At 27.8% G+C, this 21,215-nt stretch overlaps 1 protein-coding gene across 2 annotated transcripts in view; it reads right to left on the bottom strand.

Annotated features, from left to right (window-relative positions):
* Nucleotides 1-766: 766 nt before the first annotated feature.
* Nucleotides 767-21,215, bottom strand: part of LOC111621771 (protein kinase C-binding protein 1-like) — a 43,121-nt gene continuing 22,672 nt past the window's right edge. Inside the window, exons 3-10 of one of the 2 annotated variants that reach the window (XM_023364013.1) lie at nt 19,187-19,252; nt 18,160-18,417; nt 13,010-13,078; nt 7,334-7,415; nt 4,198-4,328; nt 3,474-3,533; nt 2,632-2,687; nt 776-1,099 (exon numbers count right to left, since the gene is read on the bottom strand). In XM_023364013.1, the coding sequence (XP_023219781.1) occupies nt 862-1,099; nt 2,632-2,687; nt 3,474-3,533; nt 4,198-4,328; nt 7,334-7,415; nt 13,010-13,078; nt 18,160-18,417; nt 19,187-19,252 (960 nt within the window). In that variant the 3' untranslated portion in view covers nt 776-861. Of the gene's footprint in view, nt 1,100-2,631; nt 2,688-3,473; nt 3,534-4,197; nt 4,329-7,333; nt 7,416-13,009; nt 13,079-18,159; nt 18,418-19,186; nt 19,253-21,215 lie in introns of both variants that reach the window. The other variant, XM_023364014.1, reaches the window with a different exon arrangement.

Below are 21,215 nucleotides of genomic sequence, written 5' to 3'. Positions count from 1 at the left end.
TATCGCCCCCTTCACTTCAAAATTCCGATGCCGAGGACCAAGACTAACACCAAATTTGTACTGCATTGAATAGACTAGTGACTAGTATAATGTTATTTGTTTAATTATTGTATGATATAACGAATAAAATATCTAATTATTCTTAATATAATATTTTACTATATCGCCCAGAAAATTGTTTTTTGCCCCCCAAAATATAAATTGTTACTAACCGCCCCCTGAACATGAAAAAACACCCACATGGGGGCAATATCGCCCCCATTGAGAAATACTGGACTAGACAGACCATGGACTGTAATCCTATTAAGGTGACCAGTGACACCATATAAAAATATGGTGTCATTGATCACCTTTAGCAAGATTATGATATACATAACAAATGACTATTATTTCATAAGAGAGTAATCTATCATAATTGCACACAAAAAATTTATAAATAAAACTGAGTTAAAATAAATAAATAAATGTTTTAAATTTAATTTCAATAGAAACATAACCAAACAATTGCCTTAAATAATCAGGCAATACCTTTGCTAATTGAATGATTAATACTAAGTACTTTGCTACCAGAGGTAGAAAAAAATAACTGACCTGAGGCAGGGCTTGAACCTCACCCTAGGTCAGTTCTTTTCTTCCAAATGATTCTAAATTATTTAATTAATTGTTAAAATTATAATTATTAATTTAGTTAAGAGATGGTACCTAATGTCCACCTCTAGTAGCAAATTGCTTAGTATTAATCATTAAATTAGTGGAGTTATAGTCCAATTATTTAAGGTGATCATTTGGTTATGTTTCTATAACATATCAGGCTTCACAATGTTTGATATATTTAATTTTAATTATTAAATATTATAGATTTCATTGTAGTAAAAAATAACTCACTTTATTTAATGTAATATTCAGATGAAGGTAAAGCTGTGTTGGAATAAAAGGTGTTTTTTCAAGTGCATATTCATAACCTCCAAATCTTTGTGTTAATAATTTTATATGTAGATCAACTTCTTGTATAGCAATTTCAAAATTTTTCTTTTGAGATGTAATTGCTTGAGGTGGATCACGTGAGAGAAAATAAACATGTCCTACTGGAACCCAGGCTCTGTTTAAAATATTTTAAAAGATCATAAATATAATATTTAAAATTAATTTTATTGCTACCAAGAAAAAGTTTTTAGTTATTATTATTTCTAATGAAAATAAAATGATAGTTGATTTAATTACAAAATAACTAAATCTAACCAAAAAATTAACACTTTAAAATAAATAACATATCCAAAATGACTGAAACATAAATAACATTTATATCTTAAATAAATTATACACAAATTATTTTTTAGATAAATTAACAATATCTAGCATAAAACTCAAGTATTCAAATACTTAGTGTTACACATCAAAAGTGAAATTTCACTCTGATATATTATATTTAGAATTTTATCTTATGTATTGTTACATATATCTCTTATTTATATGTTTTCATATAAATATTTACTTATGAAACTAAAAACAAATACTGAAATCATTGATATCTGGACATTGTTTGAAAAAACTTTGATTTTGAAAAACATTTAGAAATTAAAACTGTAAAAATACTGTAAATTTATACAAGTGCTATACAACATAAGAAATATGGGAGGTCATGACGTTTGGTCAAAATTCAATATTGAAGAGATTTGTACAAATCCTAAGAATTTTGTCCAAAAATGCTGTAACTGAACAGCATGAGTGAAAAAGGGTCACATACATAGATGTGTATTCTGGATGAAAAATGATTCATTTTTTATGAGATAGAGAGACTTACACGACCTTTGGTTCTGTATAAAACTTTGATAAAAGTCCTTGAGCCACTTGGCTCTCCATGGATAACAAGCATGTTTCTGCACTAAAAAAATTTGCTCAAAAAAAGATGTAGAGTCTGGGATTTGAGATGTGTAAAACAGTCAAATTTCAATCAAATAAAAAGCAATCAGCTTATGAAAAAAAAACATTAAGTGTGGTGAAGAAAAAAGCAATCAGCAGTTATGAAGAATGCAATTACATGGGAATAATTCAAAGAGTCATGGCAAATTGGATATAACTGATCAGGAGCACACACCCCATGTCTTTGAGACAGATTTTTTTTAGATTGGATCCCTCAATCTACGTTCAAATTGGTTTTGAATCTGTGTCCCTCAAGACTCGATTGGTCACTTACCTGTTTCCAGTGAAATTAAACATGTATTTGGACCAAGTAATAGTCTACACTAAAGATTAAACACATATCCTGTATAGTAAGTCCTGCATTTATTGAGTTGTGAGATTTAAGAACAACAATTGAACAGGAGAAGTTCTGAGCACATCATAAAAGTGGAATGTTTGAGATACCTTCTAAACTCTGTACTGGAAAAGTGTCATGTTTTCCATTCAACAACTTCAGAGATGTGGACATAAAGCAGTGCAAATTATGTGAATGTTTTATTTCTGTTCTAGCATTTTTCCATGATGTGGATAATATGCAGAAAATTACAATAAATATGCATAAAGCAATAAAATTCAGTAAACAGTCTTACTTTTTTTGTATGTAAAATAATTTGGTAGCTTAGATGAAAATATTATTAAAAAAAAAAAAATACTAATATTTTTAAGATTTACCTTTCATGGCCTCCAAAAAACCTTACATCAACATTTCCATTTGCTGATTTTACAGCCTGAGGTAAAAAAAATTATTTTTAAAAAAATGCTTTGTAACCTTTAAATTATTTTTAAAATATTACAAATTATAGTTATTTTATATAAATCAATGTATAAAATTCTGCTTTCATTAATAAATAGAGTTAATAGTCTGTTTAATTGCTTTACAAAAATCTGAAATTATTTCCAGCTTAAACTGACTTGATCAATGCTATTTCATTTTAAATATTTATAATATGCACATTTTAAAATGAAAAACTGAGTCAGAATGTTTATATTTTGCTGTTTAGTATAATATAAAAGAATATAATTTACACAATTACAACTTTCCTAAAAAAAACTTTTACATAAGTATATTACTTTTACTTTATAGTAAAAGTAATATACTTATTAAATTAAAATCAAATCAATATTACTTAAAATATAAATTGTAAACTTTTTCTAATAGGATGTCTGTAAATTCATTAAATAATAATAAAATACTTAAAAATTAATAAAATTTCAGCAGCATAATAATTTATGTTTGATTTTTGTAAAAGCTAACATTTTAACTATAAAAATGTAAATTGAGACATGTTTTAAATATACATTATTATAACTTAACCAATAATAATTTGCATGCAAATCAAATGCAAGTCATCAGCTACAAATATGTTAACAATTAACATCACTTTGATACATAAATTAAGACAAAAAAATATTCAGATGCAATTAAATATTATAAAAATATTGATGTGTATCTTAATATTTTTATATCTGTACATAAAATTATTCAAAATTTCAAGTACTTCTATTTTTCTTACTTTTGCAGGCCATATAGGAAATCCTTTAAGTTTTGCCCAAACAAGAGTATGTGGTTTTCTCTACAAACAAACAAAAATTATTTCTTAAGTTTTATTATATAGTTAGCACAATCTGCAATATAATAATTATTAAATTAATAAAAATTCTAAATTTTCATAAACAGTTAGATGTTTGAACATTAGTTAAAAAAAAAAAAAAAAAAAAAAAAAATTCAATATTGTTACATGCCAGATATTAAAAGTATATGTTAAAATGTAATGCATTTGGAAAATCTATATAAAAGAATTAATATTCTCTGAATTAATACATAGCATTTATTCAGTAGTATCAATATTTGTTTATTAAAATCCTTCATTTTTAATGAAGATGTTGAATAAATTAGTAAATTATGACATTTTTGACTCATTTCTAAAATCAAGAAATGTATTTATCAAATATTAATTAATTTAGTTAATATAAAGAAACTTACTTTAATGTTTAACATAATTTATGTTTAACATTTATTGCTTTGTTGCTAATTGTTAATATTTTGTAAATATTAAATAATGTGCTTGAAAAAATAATTCTGGTTTCTTTTTGATTGAACCAAGTAATATCTAGAAAACACTATTCATACTTATATACTTCATAAATTATTTTTACTATCTGCGTCAAATTAAAATAGCAGTATATAAATACATTTTCAATATAACAAATATTTGAATGAATAAGCTAAATACTTACACAAGGTTCAGAGAACCATTTGTCTTTCATAGAATAAGCATGTAAATAACAATCAGGGCAAGTTTCTATTTCTCTCAATTCTTCTTGACATACTTTTAGTATTGTTTTAATTATGGGCATTCCATGAGATGCTATAAAATATAATTAATATGTTAAGAATACTTCTAATATAATTAAAACTATAAAGACAAATTTATACAATTAAGAAAAATTATTAATTTATCAATGTTAGAAATTAAGAATATTTGTCCAGTGGACAACCAGGTCTAGTCTCCTGATTGTCCTGTAATAAAATCAGTTGTCCAAGCTGCAGGGTATATACCTGATAGTGTGTGTATATATTTATCTACCAGGTAATACAGAAAAATTACACTTACATAAAAAATAAAGATGGAAAAAAGCCAAGTGTTTAATTAATAACACAATCTTGTGTTCAACACTCAATAAATAGTAAAACATGGTTTCAGAAAACAAAAAATAAAGTTTTTTTTTAATTGCTTGCACATTATGCAGCCATTCATTATGTTTACATAAAAAGAAATCTTGAACATCTTAGAAAACCTACAAGATGTTTGTTTACTTAGCTGCTAACTTAAGAAACATTAAATAAGTCTATAAATTCTTATTACGTGTGTTCACAATTAATCAAAAAAAATTTTTAATGAAATAAAATTATATTTAAAAACTCAAACATAAAGAATTCTGAGATAAAACATACACAAAAGGCTATAACTAGTTACAGTATTAAAAATTGAATTAAGAATCATATGCTAAAATTTGTTTTAATAGGCACACAAAACTAATATCTATAGGTGGTTTAGAAAAAGTTGAAAAGCATGTAATAAGTGCATGTAATAGTAGGACATTACATCTGATCCATCAATCTAGCCTGGTATTCTGTGGTTTGTATTTTTCCAGCAAACTGTAACTTTAAACTGACTCAACCATGTTCTAAATTAAATTTATCCTATAAAATTAAACATTATTATTATCTTTTATATCTGAACAAATTACAACTATAGATTAAATACACCAATAGGTTCATTTACAGATTTATACAATTATTTGTACAAAAAACAATAAACATATGTTTATTTTAAATCTGACAGAATTACAAGTCACTAATAACACTCCCTTCTAGAGAGAGATTTCAAAACATTCTTTACAAGCATTTTCTCAAATCTTCTAATTCTGTTTAAATCCTTTTCCATTCTAAAATGAGTAATGTTCTACAATAGAATGGAACTTGAGCTTTTTATAGTACATTCAAAAACTGTAATCATTGTTTTTTAACAAAAAAATAAGATTCTAAGAAACCTAACAACAGCAATAAATAATGTTTACAACTGTAGTTTCTAAGCAATCACCAAACACTTGGAAGAATGATGTCACATTCATCTTTCACAGAAACAAGTATAAGTGGATATTGAATAAAATTTATTATTCAATATTGCATGTAAGTAAAATGAAAATAAAACATCTGATTGTATTAAATACATAAATAACAATTTTGCTTTAATGATCTAACAGGTGCTGATATCTGATTAATAAATTAAAAATTCATTAATCAGATGTCAGCACCTGTTAGATCAGTGGTTCTCAACCTTTTATGTTGATGTACCCCATTAGTCAAAGAACAGTTACTCATAGATTCAGTCATTCTACGGCAAGCACACAAACAACACAGAAACATAAGCAACACAAAAACAACAACACAAAAACAGTAAAAAACTGAAGAAAAAAAATTGTGAGATGTACAGTAAGTATGTCATGAAAGAATATGTGTGTCAGAAGTGATTCGCAGGGTTTCACTCCACAGATTTTTCTGTTCAAGATGCACCAAGAACAGGTCGACCAGTTGAGATTGACAGTGATCAAATAAAAGAATTAGTCAACAGTAATCCAAGCCATATGAGGCAGGAGATTGCATGTATTCTTTAAATATTGAAATCAAGTATGGAAAATCATCTGTGTCAACTTGGATACAACTGCAAGCTTGATGTTTGAGTTCCACATGAACTTAGTGAAGACAATCAAATCATTTATATTTCCATCTCTGATTCTCTCAAAAAATATGAAGAAAGTGACCCATTTTTGAAGCAAATGATGATGGGGGGATGAAAATTGGATTATTTATGTTTACATCAATCACAAAAGATTGTGGAGAAGTGTGGCAAACCAAAAAAACTTTATCCAAACAAAATCATGCTCTTGATTTGGTGGGATTGGAAGGGCATTTTGTTTTATGAACTGCTTCCGAAAAATAAAACAATCAATTCCAATGTATACTGTGACCAGCTGGACAAATTAAATACAGTAATTCAGGAGAAGCATCCTGAATTGTTGAATCACACGAGGGTCATCTTCCACTATGATAATGCCTGACTACATGCATGTAAACCTGGCAAAAATGGTTGGAGCGTGACTGGAATGTCATATGTCATCCTTCATATTCACCCAACCTTGCTCCTTCCAATTTCCACTTGTTTTGCTCCCTTCAAAATTATTTAAACAAACAGTGCTTCATTTCTGATCACAATATAAAATGGCACTTGAAATAGTTTTTTGCCAAAAAAAAAAAAAACTGAAATAAGTTTTTTTAAACAAGGTACTATGAAGCTCCCCAAAACATGCCAAAATGTACTTGATGAAAATAGTAAATATATTATTGAAGAAAATTTTTATTTTCTATAAAAAAATGTCTTTTATTTTTACCTAAAAAAACACAGACTTATTAACCAATACTAAAAACCCCACTGGTAAAAGTGCCATAATTAGTCCTACTAAATTATCATAGTGACTAGTATATCAACCTCATAAATATATTACATAATATAAAAATAGAAATATTAATAAACTATGTAAACATCATAGAAATGTAAAATTAAATTGAAAAAATCAAAATCAAAAATAAAATTAAATAGTTCATCTATTAACAAAATATTCAAATTACTTTATTTACAAACAAGCTATAAAAAAGGTATATGACATCATTCATGAACAGGCTATTAATCATTATTATATTGACTTAAATTATGTATCACAATTTTATGCCAAAAGTATAGCCAAAACAAAAATTAAAACATATAATCTATGAAAATTTTTTATATTAATAAAACATTTTAAAATTACTTACAACATGTTATGTGATTGTGCAAGATCCATTTGACATCTGCTAAAAATGAAGCAGTTGTTGTATATGCTTTTTTACGGATATTCTGAAAAATAAAATTATTTTATGAAAACAATAACTATTAATCATTGTATTTTGTGAAATTTGAAAAAACTTGTGTAAAGATATTTCATATTTCCTTTATACACTCACTACTCTATTCATATAATTCATATTCCTTTTTACAAACACTATCAAATTACTGATAGACAAATGACAGAGAGGTTAAAGTAACAATCTATTGCTCTGAAGGATCTGGAAATGAATCCAGTTTAGTCAAAAAACCCCAGGGATTTTTTGAAAATGGTCTGTCCTGAATATATTGGGTCCTGTTCCTTGCCATCAACCATCCCTTTGGGACCTGGCCAAACCATTAACAGGCTTAATAAAAAGCCCATTTAGTGCCTACTGAACAGGAGTAAAAAACCTATCCTAATAGTAATGTATTAGCACTTGTGATCTACAATAAATTTTACTATTAATGCTGTGACAAATTCCTAACCATTATTGCAGTTATCTGTGAAAAAATTGTCATCAATTTTTCTAAAATTTTCTGGAGTTGTTTTTCAAAGCAATGACTAAAAAATACATTCTAATCATTTTCTCTGAAAGACAAGACAGGATTCATGTTACAAACTAAATTCTTTTTGTTTAAAACTAGTAGTGGTTCATGATAAGCACTACAAAACTGCAGCCCCCCAAAAAACACAAAACAACATATTGATTTTTATTATGTAGTCAGTATGTAAATTATTATACACAATTAAAATTAATTTTTTATCATAATAGTATACAAAATAAAATCAATTCTATTAGGGTAGTTGAGTGTCAGGCACTTTCTTCTGACAGCACTGTTAAACAGTATAGTCCCATCTCCCACTCAGAAAACAGTCCTGCTCACTCAGTGAATATTGTGATATGATGAAATACTTGAAACCATGCCATTTTTGATAACACTGGTAAATTGCAATGCTGTCACAAATGACAAGAATTAATAAAAATTAATGGGTCAGGAAAAAGATGCAGAGTATCCTATGACTTGTAAACATTAATTTGAAAGAAATGAAAATTTTAAATCTTAGATTAATTTAGTTAAATTTAAAAAATATATTTTATGAATGCATTATTATGTATGTATGTATGTATATATAGTTTGTTATGTAAAGCAGTAAGTAATTGTCACCCAGCTCCAATATGTCAGACAGCCACAAGCTGCTGTCATTTAAAACTAGACACCGCTAATAATTTCAGAGACATTGATTTCTCTAAATAAAAATATGAAACAATTTCTTTTAAAATTTTATCACATTACAAATTACAAAATAACAGTCATTCATCCATATTTCAATAAAAAAATAATAATCAAGTAGACTAAACATTAAGTATTAGTTGTCAAACATGTTCATATAATACTTTATGTATATTATATACATAAAGTAATTGTTTGCAAAGATTTTTCTACTTCAAGAATATTCCAATGTAAGAAATTTTATGTGATTGGGAGATAATGTAAAGTTTATGTTAGTTTTTTTATATGTAATTGTTATGTTACTTTATATAAGGCATTAAGAAATTAGACTGACAAAATGAAATAGGTAATATAGGGGTCAATGCAAGCAATTTTGGTCATATGGACTGAAGGTTGCTGCAATTCTTCTTGAGATACAGGCCCTTAAAGTTTCTTTGCCATCCTGAATAGAATGCAAATAGTATAGTAAAGCCCATCATCATTGTGCCCCTTGTTTTGTGGTGTAGCAGTTTTAAAAACATAGATAGATGCATCTCAGAAAAGTGAAAACTGGAATCAGAACATAGAATATTTTTTAATTGTTATTTCTTTATTGATAACCCAATTTAATTGCATGTCAGATTTTATGTGCAATTAACAATAAAAAGGCAGTAGTCAGGCAAAATAGTTTTAATATCTAGTCTGCATTACAGGAACAGTGCTACATTCCTTTCATCACCAAACTATACAAGGCTTAAGCTTGCAGATTATTCAGCATAAAGAAAGTTTTCATGATGGTATTTAGAACAATGTGAATTAACAGCAGTCAATGCAAAATTTTAACAAAATGTTTAACAGTAATATCAGGCATCTCTGTATGGTATTTGTGCATCACAAAGTAGCAACCACTATCAAATGTTTAGGATCCTATATCTCATATTAGGGGTTATGGTAACATCCAGTTCATATTATCAAAATTGCATGTATTGGTTCCATCCATCAGAAATGCATTTCATTTTTTTTCATTTTGTTAATCTAATTTCTTAACACCCTGTATAAACTTATGATATTTAAAATAATTTATTTCTCAGAATTTTCATATACAGTCGACCCCCCTATAATGTGGGTTCCTATAACGACAATTCCTATAACGTAGCGAAAAAATTGTAGCAGTATTCGTATGAAGTGACTCGTAAAACGTCATCGCCGACTCCTGTCGCGACAAGATTGGTCGAGTCTGGACCAATAGTGGATGAGCAGCCGAACTACTTTCCTCCGACCCTGCGCCACGCTACGGAGCGGCTAAATTGAGTTTGCTATCGTCTGTTTAGTATTATATATAAATTATATATAAATTAGGTACTGTACATATAATTATATATTAATTATATATAAATTAGGTACTGTATATATAATTATATATTAACTTAATTTATTGTAACTTTATTATAATTATATATACAATTTCCGCCGTCTAGCGCCACGTTACGGAGAGTTTAGGCTAGTAAGTTGAGTTTATTATCGTCTGTACAGTATGTAAATTAGGTACCGTAAGTCTAATACAGCACTAATTTTATACATTTCTTGTGATAGAAACATTTCTTATTCAACAGCCATAAAAATTATTTATATTAATGATGTCTCCAAAGGTCAAGTTATTTCTCTGCGAAAAATTCGTTATCAAAAATTGCGGCCGCCGTTTCGTGCGCTGTTCTGCAACGAAAACAAGCTTGAGCAACGGCGTAGTCGAACGGTGCATACTCGGTAAGTAATCCTGCAATTTTTTGTTTATAGCATAGTTTATACGGATTATTCCCAAAAAATTATACATGTTTTGGAAATGTTGAGTGGAATTAGTCTATAATCGGTTAATTTTATAAAAGAAAACCTTTCAAACAGCCTTAGTCCGTAAACTTCACACATGTCGGGCTGCGATTGGCTCATGTATTTAATGATTCCTACAACGTAAAATTCGAATAACGTGGAACGTATCTAAGCGTTATAGGGAGTGTCTACAGTATATTATTTACATTTCTTACTTTTCTACAAAATGTAACACACATCTACTTTATACACAATTAAGTAAAAGTTTTGATAATAGGTTAGGCTGACCATAATTTCTTGAGATCAAAACAAAATGGGGAAGATGAAATTGATAAATACAGACCCTCTTTTATTAAAATTCTGTCAAAAAATAGAGATAAGCATTATTAAAAATATTATTAGTGATATTGGTGTAAAAAAAAAGTATAAATTTCTTTAAAAGATATTATGTTCCAAAAACTAATAACAAATAAATGTTATTTCTTTACAATATAATATTAAATTAAACAGTTCAGTTGATGTAGATTTTCTAAAGTCAATACTTCATTGAAAAGTATTGACTCCAGAAAATCAAACATTTGGTTAATATGTTCTGGTCACTTGCAATTTTACCATAAGACTTATTGCAATGTGAGTCACAATTTTGTTTTATAATTAGCATTTCTTTCTTGGTTTCAATGTTTATTCTTACCTTCTATTTCTATGAGTGAAAATATTCTTTCTACAGAAGCTGCATTCCTGAAAACAATAGACTAATATTATATTATTATTAAAATCTTGAAATTCAACATTCTTTTCATACATTTCATTAAATATTTTGACTCATAAGTTACATCAATTTTTTCTTCATTTTATGTCTCCAAGTATTTGGTTACTGTTGTCTTCATTAGCGCCCACTGATCAAATAATTGAATTTTATCAGTTTCTGTTCCTTAAATTCACTGGTACAATTCTGTATTTCTGACCATTCAGACATATCCCTCAGCAGTAACTATTCAAATTAATGACCCTTATCAACACAGAATAAACATTTTCTAATAAATTATGAGCTCAGATTACAATACACAAATGTGTTTAATATATGAGGGTTGGAATTTTAATAATGACAACTCTGAAATTACAATTTGTATAAAAACATACATGTTTCAGATTTTTACTGTCCTTCAATGTAGTCACCAGCAGTGTAAGACCTGTTACCAGCAATGTGGAAGTTGAAGGATGCAATCAACAGAGCCTGTTTGGTGATCTGCTGCCTGAAGAATATTTGGAATAGTTCTGAACTGCCTTCCATGCAGTGATTCCTTCATTTTAGAGATCAAGTTGAAGTAACAGGGCTTAAATCCAGAGAATACAGTGGATGGTAGAGAATTTCCCAGCCCCAGTGACTGAACAATGTAGCCACACATTGTGCAACATATGTTCAAGCATTGTCATGCAAGATGATGGGTGGGTTATATAGAAAGCATTTCCATTTTTTTTCTCAAACTGGCCACTGACTGTGTTCCAAGAATGTAGAATAATGTGTTTATGATCTGGCCTGGGAGGTACAGCATGTGTCAGAATAACACCATTGCAACCATACAAAAAAATAACCATAGATTTCACCTTGCTGGGGTTCTGACAAAATTTTGACTTTTGTGGTGAGCAACTGAGTGGCAACATTGTGGGTCACCACAACTTTTGTGGTGACCCACAATGTTGCCACTCATTTGATTGCCATTTCAGTTCTGGCTCATATAATCTTTCCCATGTCTCATCTAGCATAATCATACAGCATAAGGAAGCCTCTCCTTCGCACTTGTAGTGCTCAAAGTGGGTATGAGCAGAGTCATATTGTTGCAATTTCTGCATTTCAGTCAGAGTATGTGGTAATCATTGTGATGGAATTTTCTTATTCTCAACCATTTCTTCACAATGTCTAGCACCCTTGTATGCAACAACCCAGTCCCTTGGGCTAATTCACTAATCATTTGGTGCAAATCTATATCCAGAAACACGAAAACAGCATTCACTTATTCTTCACTTGCATGGGGACAACCTGGATGAGGCTAATCTTTCACATTTTTGTGTCCCTCATTGAAGGCTTCTATCCATCTTGCTATTGTTCTGTATGATAATGCAGATTTCCCACAAGCCTCTAAAAGTCCTTGGTGACACTGTCATACAGTACATCTCTGGCACTTTTAATCTTTATCCAACTTTGCTGCTCCAATTTTGAAAACATCACAATTAGACTGGGTGAGAGTAATACACCTTTCTCTTCTTCTCACTGCATAGGTTCATGGAGTTGGATGGTAAAGTCCATTTGCTCTGAGATAAAGTAGGTATGTGCTGGTACATCAGGTCTAGATGGCATTAGCTGATTGCATTGCATTGGGTTTCTATAAAAATGTTGCCACTATTATATTTCTAACCCATGTACAAACTATAGAGTTTTATTTTATTTTTTTCAAAAAACAAGGCAAAAGTGAAAATTTTACTAAAATGGTGGAATGAAAAAATTGATACTATCCCACTCAAAACATTATGTATGGTCAGCCTATAACAGATTACATTTGCACTACAAAATGATAAATATATGTACAAACCTTTTCTAAGATATTAAAATCCATTGGATAAACAACAGAACTGGGATTATCAATATTAAAATCTTCTGGCTATGAAAAAATAATTGCAATAAATTCATGAAAATAATTTTAATCATAAAATATAATTAATTTACAACAGATTTAATTATTTCAATTTTTATGAAATACAAATTAGCAATTATTGAATAATTTATTTTTATTCACTAAAAAGAAAATAAAACAAATTAATAAAATATGACAATTGAACCATTATAATTTTAAAATAAATTATTTAATAACATTTTATGAAACCTGTAATTACTCTTAAAAGATTATTGTTATTCGGAAATCAACAATGATGTTAAAAACCATAAATAGCATCAAAGATAATTTTTTTTTTTTGCTTTTTTTTCTATGCTTTTTTCCATAACTCCAAAATTGGAGTTATGGAAAAAAGCATAGAAAAATATCCATTATAAATCCTCTAAATCAATAAAATAAGGATGCTAAACCAGTTAAAGAGTCAGCAATTTAATAGATATAAAATGTCTATGTCTCAGCTTCAGATCTGATATGTTTGATTTTAAAAATCATTGTATGTTTGCATCAATGTTCTCAAGCCACTTGAACTCAGAGTACAGACTCAAAACATTTAAACCTTAAGAACATAAATATTGAAAAAAATATTTGAAAAATGGACAAAATTTAAAAACATTAGTTAAACAAACATCTAAAAGCAAAAATAATAATTCCTTATTGATATGAAAAAATGGCATTGTACTCCTTACTGATTTGTAAAATGTTGACTCCTTAACTTTTTAAGCTTTGAAAACTAACTCCATCTCTACTGCTAATGACTAAATTGTTTTTACCCCTCAGGCTACAAGAAGAACTTGTACAACAAAGCTAGTCTAACTACTTTTCAATCGGCCAATTTCTTTTTAACTGAAAGGGCAGGTTTAGGCCAATTTTGTGTTTAAAAAGTTAAACACCATCATAAACTGGATGTATACAATATAAGAACACTTCAACACCATAATCCAGTTAAAAGAACAAAACTATTTATTAAAAAAAAAAAAAATTTCAAGTGATATAAACATCCTCAGGTTCTACTGGCAGAATGGAAAAAAATCGAACAAGATATAATTTTAAAATGTTCGTTGCATGTCTTAGTTTAATATCAGGAAATTTATAAATAATTAAAAAGAAATAAAAATCTAGCTTTGAAATGAACATGACAAAACCATCAAAGTCTTTGATAAACAAATTACCAAACAATACTAAAAATGAAGAAATTAACTGAAATTGACTAAAAACATTGAAATTGAAGAAATTAGTAGCAAACGTGACATAAGATTTTCAACGGGAAAAAGGAGAAAAAAAATTATTTCTTTATTAACAAGTGAAAAAGCTACAGAATGAAATTTTATTTTCATTCATTTTATAATGGTTAATAAAAAATAATCTATCCCTTCATTTTCCATACAAATGTTAGTCTTGATTTAGACAATTTCACTCTTACACAGAACCAATCTACTGTGTAAATCAAGGCTTAAGCTAAATCAAATATTCTTCAAATTTACTTTTATTTACTTCAGAATTAAAAATGTTAAAATTTTAATAGTTCTTTATTTCTGTTATTTAATTATAAATTCAAGAAAAAGCATACACAAAACATAGAAAACTATAAATATTGTTTTTTATTAAGACTTTATTTTACAATAAAATATATAAAAAACACAAATAAAACTATAACTGCTTATATAATAAAAATAATTTTACCAAAAAGTTATGGTATTCTGGAAAAGAACAATGAAAACTAATCAAAATCCTATATTATAAATTTTGCAAAATATAATATAAACAGGCATTATTTTAAAATGTCTGGCATGTATCTTTATATTCAACTTCAATACACATTTTTATGATCATTCACAGCTGCATAAGAAATGCAAAATTTGAATTAAGCATAGGTGACACATTATCCATGTGCCAAGTCTGGATTGTCAATTTATATATAATATAAAAATAAAAATTTAAATAAAATTTTTTACCTAGACCTTATGTGGTAATATAGTTTTTTATGTAGAAATATAGTTTTTAGAAATATCTAATGTAAGAAGTCAAAAGAGAAACAAGGTATAGTTACTTTGAAAAACTATACAATCACTACCTGAAAATTAATATAAATACAGTAGAGCATCGATTATCTGAATATCAATTAACCGAAACGTCAATTAACCGAAAGCTTTTCAGTCAACAAATTTAAATTTCCACTAGTGCTGTGGTGCTGCAATCTTTGGTTATGTCTTGGGCTACTCCAATATTATTTTTGTTGGTGTGTCTGTTTTAGCTGGCAGCACTGGTGCGACCATGAGAGGGTACTTAAGAATGTGCCAGGATTTGAACGAATTTCAACATAGGATAAGTTAATATATTTTTTTTGTACATAATCAGTTATCTGAAAAATCGATTTTCCGAACAACCCCAGACCCCAATTGATTTGGTTAATTGATGCTCTACTGTATTGCGAAACTAGTAGATGAGCCCAGCATTGCTCAGGCAAAAAGTAATGATAGTAAAGATTAAGAATATTAGATTACAGCCGATCTTACCTGTTTTCATTGATTGCAAGAATTAGGTCCCCCTCTTCCAAGACTAATTAGAGAATTTTTAGATGGGTCTAAAATTATGTTTGATTTCTCACAAAAACACAAAATAAAAAGACCACATCTAAAATAGTACAGTAGAAACGGAGTTCTTCAGGGTAATCCTTAACTCTCCCTCTCCCCCACAGGGAAAAATTTCAAAAAATCCCTTCTTAATGTACATTCTCATGATGTACCCTGTGTACCAAATTTCAACTTTCAACTCCTAACTGTTTGGACTCTGCACTTATTATTATTATTATTATCAACCCATCTCCATTATATTATAAGATTAAGAGATTAAGAATATTTTATGAAATTTTTAAAAAATATATATCTGCTATTTCATGCAGAAAATTCATATGTTTTTATTTTTTAATTTCTTACTAATAATAAAATTAATCAATATCTCTACTATAAATTTAATTTTATACAAAATTAAATAGTTTTACATTTGTACAAAATTAAATATATAAATATTTTAATTGAATAATTTATAATGTAAATAATAATAAAAAAAAACAGAAAAAACTGGTTATGGTACGATAACAACAAATACAGGGTGGGGCAGAAAGGACGGGCATTTTGAAATGGCTACAATTCACCACCAGGCAAAGTGACAGATGTGTGGCAGGTAGCGTGAAAGTAGTGAGGTCTTACCATTGTCTTTTCAGTTAAAGGCATGGAGCCATGGATGATAGAACGCCATGTGTTTGTGTAGGACTGAGGAAACATCATACACAAAGGAGATTGCTCAGTTCATATACATCTGATGAGAATATGTTTCCACATCTTTGCATAGATTGGAAATGAATTCCCATCAGATGTGTGCAGTTTCAACAGGATGGGGCAACGACTAGGGTTTCTCAAATGAGATCCCAGTTGTTCTTTTAACCTTGGAAATATCCCAGGAAATTACGTATTTTTTTTAAAAGTTCACTTTTTTCTTATTTTGTGTTAAGATTGAGGAAATTTTGAAAATAGAAAGTATAATTAACTCATAAACTATCAAAATACATTTGTATTCATTAATTTTAAACCTACTTATTAGTTTTTTAAATTTTTGTTCATTATGGCATGTCCAAATGGTCAATAATCAATACATAACTTATTTGTGGCAGGACTCTGAAAATTCTTTACTTGTCAGAACCTGTAATATCTGAAATAATTGTGTTTATGCTGTCTTAATTTTTAACCATGTCCAGTAGCTTCAATAACTGCGTAATGCCAGGTTGTGCAAATTGGGCAAGGATACAAATGAGTATGAAGTCTGCAAGTATGAAGATTTTCTTCATAAATCTAATTATTAAAGACAAACAAACTACCAAATTATTGGGCTTTAAGCTTGATGTTTCTATTAAAGCAGTTGAGAAAGACAAATCAAGAATACTAGAGAGTAAAAGAAGTACTACAATCCTGAAAACAAACTAGAAATCTTTCAGGCTACAGGTGAAAAAACATATAACATCTGTCTTCTTTTGAATGCATTAAACATGATTTCACTCACATCAATTGAATCGGAAAGGGCATTCTCAATAGCAAGATTTTTCATTATTAAAATAAGAATCAGATTGAGTGATCAGAGTACTGACCATCTATGCTTTTTAAAATCTTATTATAAAAATTTACAATAATATTTTGCATTATGTTTTATTTAAAATATGAAAATTACCTTTTAAGTTAGAAGTGATCTAAGTTCTTTTTTTTTTTTTTTAATTTTCAACTCAATTCAAAGCATTTTTTGTTGTTGTTGTATGCAGTTTCCAGTAAACTTTAATAAATTTTTTCTATTTGTGAAAATTTCTATATAATTGAAAGATAATTTTTAATATATATCTTACACAGTATTATTAATATGATTCTGTAGGTTGCAGAACATATTAAATTACTTTAAAAAATGAAAAATAATTATATCATTTGATTTCAAGATATTTTGTATATCTTAAAAATAATTAATTCTATCCCGGGATCCTGGGAAACAGTTCACTTTTTTCCCAAAATCCCAGGACAAGCAAAAGACTGGGAAATGAGAAACCCTAGTGACAGCCCACACAGCTAGAGCATCGTTATTTGTTGTCTCTTCCCTGGATGCCTTATTTCCAGGTTTGGTGACATTCATTGACCTCCTCATTTGCCTGACCTATCCATGTGCGATTATTTCTTGTGGGGACACCTCAAGGCACGTGCATATGAGCATAAGCCCATTCTTTGCAAGAACCAAGGAAAGCTATTTGCATGGAAGTTGCCAAAATCACCTCCAGAAATGCATCACTGATAACAAACACACCACATGAAAGATGTTGTTTTACACACTTGATTCTGTAAAATGCTATTTCAATATGAACTCACATCTTCCGACAAATATCTTTGTAGTAACAATTACAGATGTTGTGATTTTTTTTAAAATGCCCATCCTTTCTGCCCCACCCTATACATATTATATATTAATGTATTTTTATATATTTTTTTCCAATAATATTTACTAATAAATATTTTTAAAGTAGTATATTAATATTTACTTACAACATGTATTTTCATTCTATGTAAAGTATATTTAAGTAAACTACAAAACTGTTCTGTTGTTAGCATGGCTAATATAGGTGAAGCTGAAGATTTCTTATCAGACAGAGAAATGTTGAGACATTCAGGACACATCCAATCTTCTTCACATATTTTCTCTCTATTTACACATTGTACATGATAAATTCTTGGGCACAATGAACACTTCTGTTCACCATCTTCTTTATGGCATATCCAGCAATATCTATCATACTGTCTATCCTGAAACAAAATAAAATTGTAAATAATTTCATATTTACAACATTTAAACTTTTTAAATTATTTTACTTGTTAAAATTATTATAAAATATAAAAATCTAAACAGATCCACAAGAGTTTTTTAATCTATTATTTAAAATATAATTTAGTGTTAAATTTGAAGTATAGCAATAGATATTGATTTTAGATTTTGTTTTAAAATTTTCAAACTATAAATATTACTTACTGCAAAAAATTCAACATTGATAATTTTATTCTATATATCATCAAAATTCTTATGTATTATATAATTACAAAATATTTATATTAAATTTTGGTTTAAAAATTGCACTGCACTATATACAAACTTTATAATCCATAATCTGAATGTGTTTTGTCTTCAATTAAATTAAATTATTTACTTTAAAATTTTTATAATTCTTAATGAAAGTAGGAAAATAAATATATTAATAAAAACTAATTTCTTAGAAGAATTAAAATTTTTTTATTACATATAAATCATTTAAAATTTATAGAATATTGCTTTTGTATTATATTGTAACTCTAATATTTTAAATAAATAATAACAAAAATATATATATTTATTTACAGATAAAAATTTTTAAAAATTAAAATTAATACAAAGCTAATCAAACAAACACTTGAATGAAATTCTAAATAATAAAAAAAATTCAAATTACATTGCATTGAGCTGCTGTAATTTTGATATTTTAAATTAAATTATTAAGGTAATTTGGCCTAAAGATAGGCAGGAAAACAACTAATAACATACCTGCCCAGCTTGCAGAAGTTCAGGGTTCACATCTCGCTTTAAGTCAATCTTTTTTTCCAGACGTTTCTATTAAATTTAAAATTCTAATTATTAACATTTATACAAAATGAATGCATCATTTATCTTTAGGCCAATCATTTTAATAATTTAATTTAAACAGCAAAATTATAAGCAGAAAAATTGGAATTATTTGGTCTCTATTCTGAATATAAAACAATAACTAAATACATAACACCATGTTAATATGTGGTATTATGTATTTACTTACATAATAAGACTCTATAAACACAAATATATATAATATAAATTCTTAACAATTTTAAATGTTTTTCAATATCTATAATCTTATACAATAGACTTTCAATAAGTCAAACTTCCTTAACTCAAAATTTTACTTTAGTCTCAATTCCTATAGACTCAATATTTCTGCACTTTTATAAATCAAAGTAATTTTGAAATTGGATTTTGTCAACTCAAAATTTAAGATCCAGACATTTTTATTTCATGTCTAATTTTGTGCACTTTCTTTTGCAGTTTTAAGGGGCTGGATTATGTCATGAAATTGAAGATTGGTATTGTATAGAAGTATGCCTCTGATTGCCTGACATAAAATTCAAAATTTTAATGATATTTTATTTCTAAAATGACTATCTTATTCTTAAACATAAATTGACCAATTAAATCTTATCACTTTAAAAATATGATGTTTTAGATTTTGAAAATTTAAAAATTAACTCACACATCTGTGATTTGACAACTTATTGAGTTATTGGTCAATCAAATTTATACAGTATGAATGTTTAGTTCCAAATAAGATTTCATATATATATATGACATGTACAGTGGAAACAGCTTTAATAGATCATCTTTGAAATAAAAAAAACAACAAAACAAAATGGCCTCTAAATAAAGGTGACCTTTCAATTATGACAGCAATTAATTATTTCACTTAAACTTTGCAAAAACTCCATTATTTATTTATATTTTTGTAAGGTAGCAAGAGATTTTATTTATAGTTATGTTTAATTATTTACATTATTTTCCATTTTATTTCAGTTACTTTGAGATTTAGAGAGTGAGTAATGTTAAACCAGACATGGGCAAATGCGGCTCTTTTTGAGTTACATGCGGCTCTTGCTGAAAGTGTTAATTTCTGCTTTTTACTATTATTTTTACAATTTTATTTCCACAATTTTGTGAAAATATGTTTATTAAAAAAATTCAATATTTGTTTTATATTATATTTATATTATATAATAAAATCGCAGTACAGAATTTAAAAATTACAGAACTGCGGCTCCCATGAATTTTGCAAAACCTACATTTCAGCTCCCACTGAACTTTTGCTTACCCACCCCTGTGTTAAACTGTTAAACCTTAACTGCTATCTCAACACTTCTGCTAGTACTTCATTTGCATTAATAAGAGGATTATTGGTACTTTGTCTAGCAGAATAGATTTTCTTAAACATAATAAACTTAGCAACATAACTTAATGATCCTAAATATTCAGAACGAAAAATATTCAAAAAAGCCATTTTGTAAAATTGAAGACGAAATTGAAATGTGATTACAAAGATTAAAAGATCTTGAAATTGTAAAAATTTTATTCATGTGGCAATTGCAATGGTAAATAGCTGCAAAAAAAATAACTTGATGAAAAAAGTAATAATTATAGAACATGAATCGATCTTGATCCAATACAATTTTACTGTTAATAAACAAAAATAAAATTTGTTTTGTTAGCACAATGTTGCTGTTGAGAACATATCATACAGGAACACTTTAAGAAGAAAAAGGTTGCTTTATTGGCTTGGACGGATATGCATTTCAGGCTTAATGCCCCTCTTCAGTCCTATTATTATTACATAATTATCAAATTGGTTACAGGTATCAAAATTTACAGAATACATTTAAATAATTAGTATACGCGTACAGTGATTTATATGATAAAATACAATTACCTGAGATAGTGACCATTAAGCTGGTATGACACATGAGATATATATACACATATTTAAAAAAGGGGG

This window comes from Centruroides sculpturatus, unplaced genomic scaffold (assembly GCF_000671375.1).
Source record: "Centruroides sculpturatus isolate CEXI.00-Female unplaced genomic scaffold, Cexi_2.0 scaffold153, whole genome shotgun sequence".
Classification (NCBI taxonomy): domain Eukaryota; kingdom Metazoa; phylum Arthropoda; class Arachnida; order Scorpiones; family Buthidae; genus Centruroides; species Centruroides sculpturatus.
Note: the sequence above shows the minus strand (reverse complement) of the source record. Positions and strands in the feature narration are given on the sequence as shown.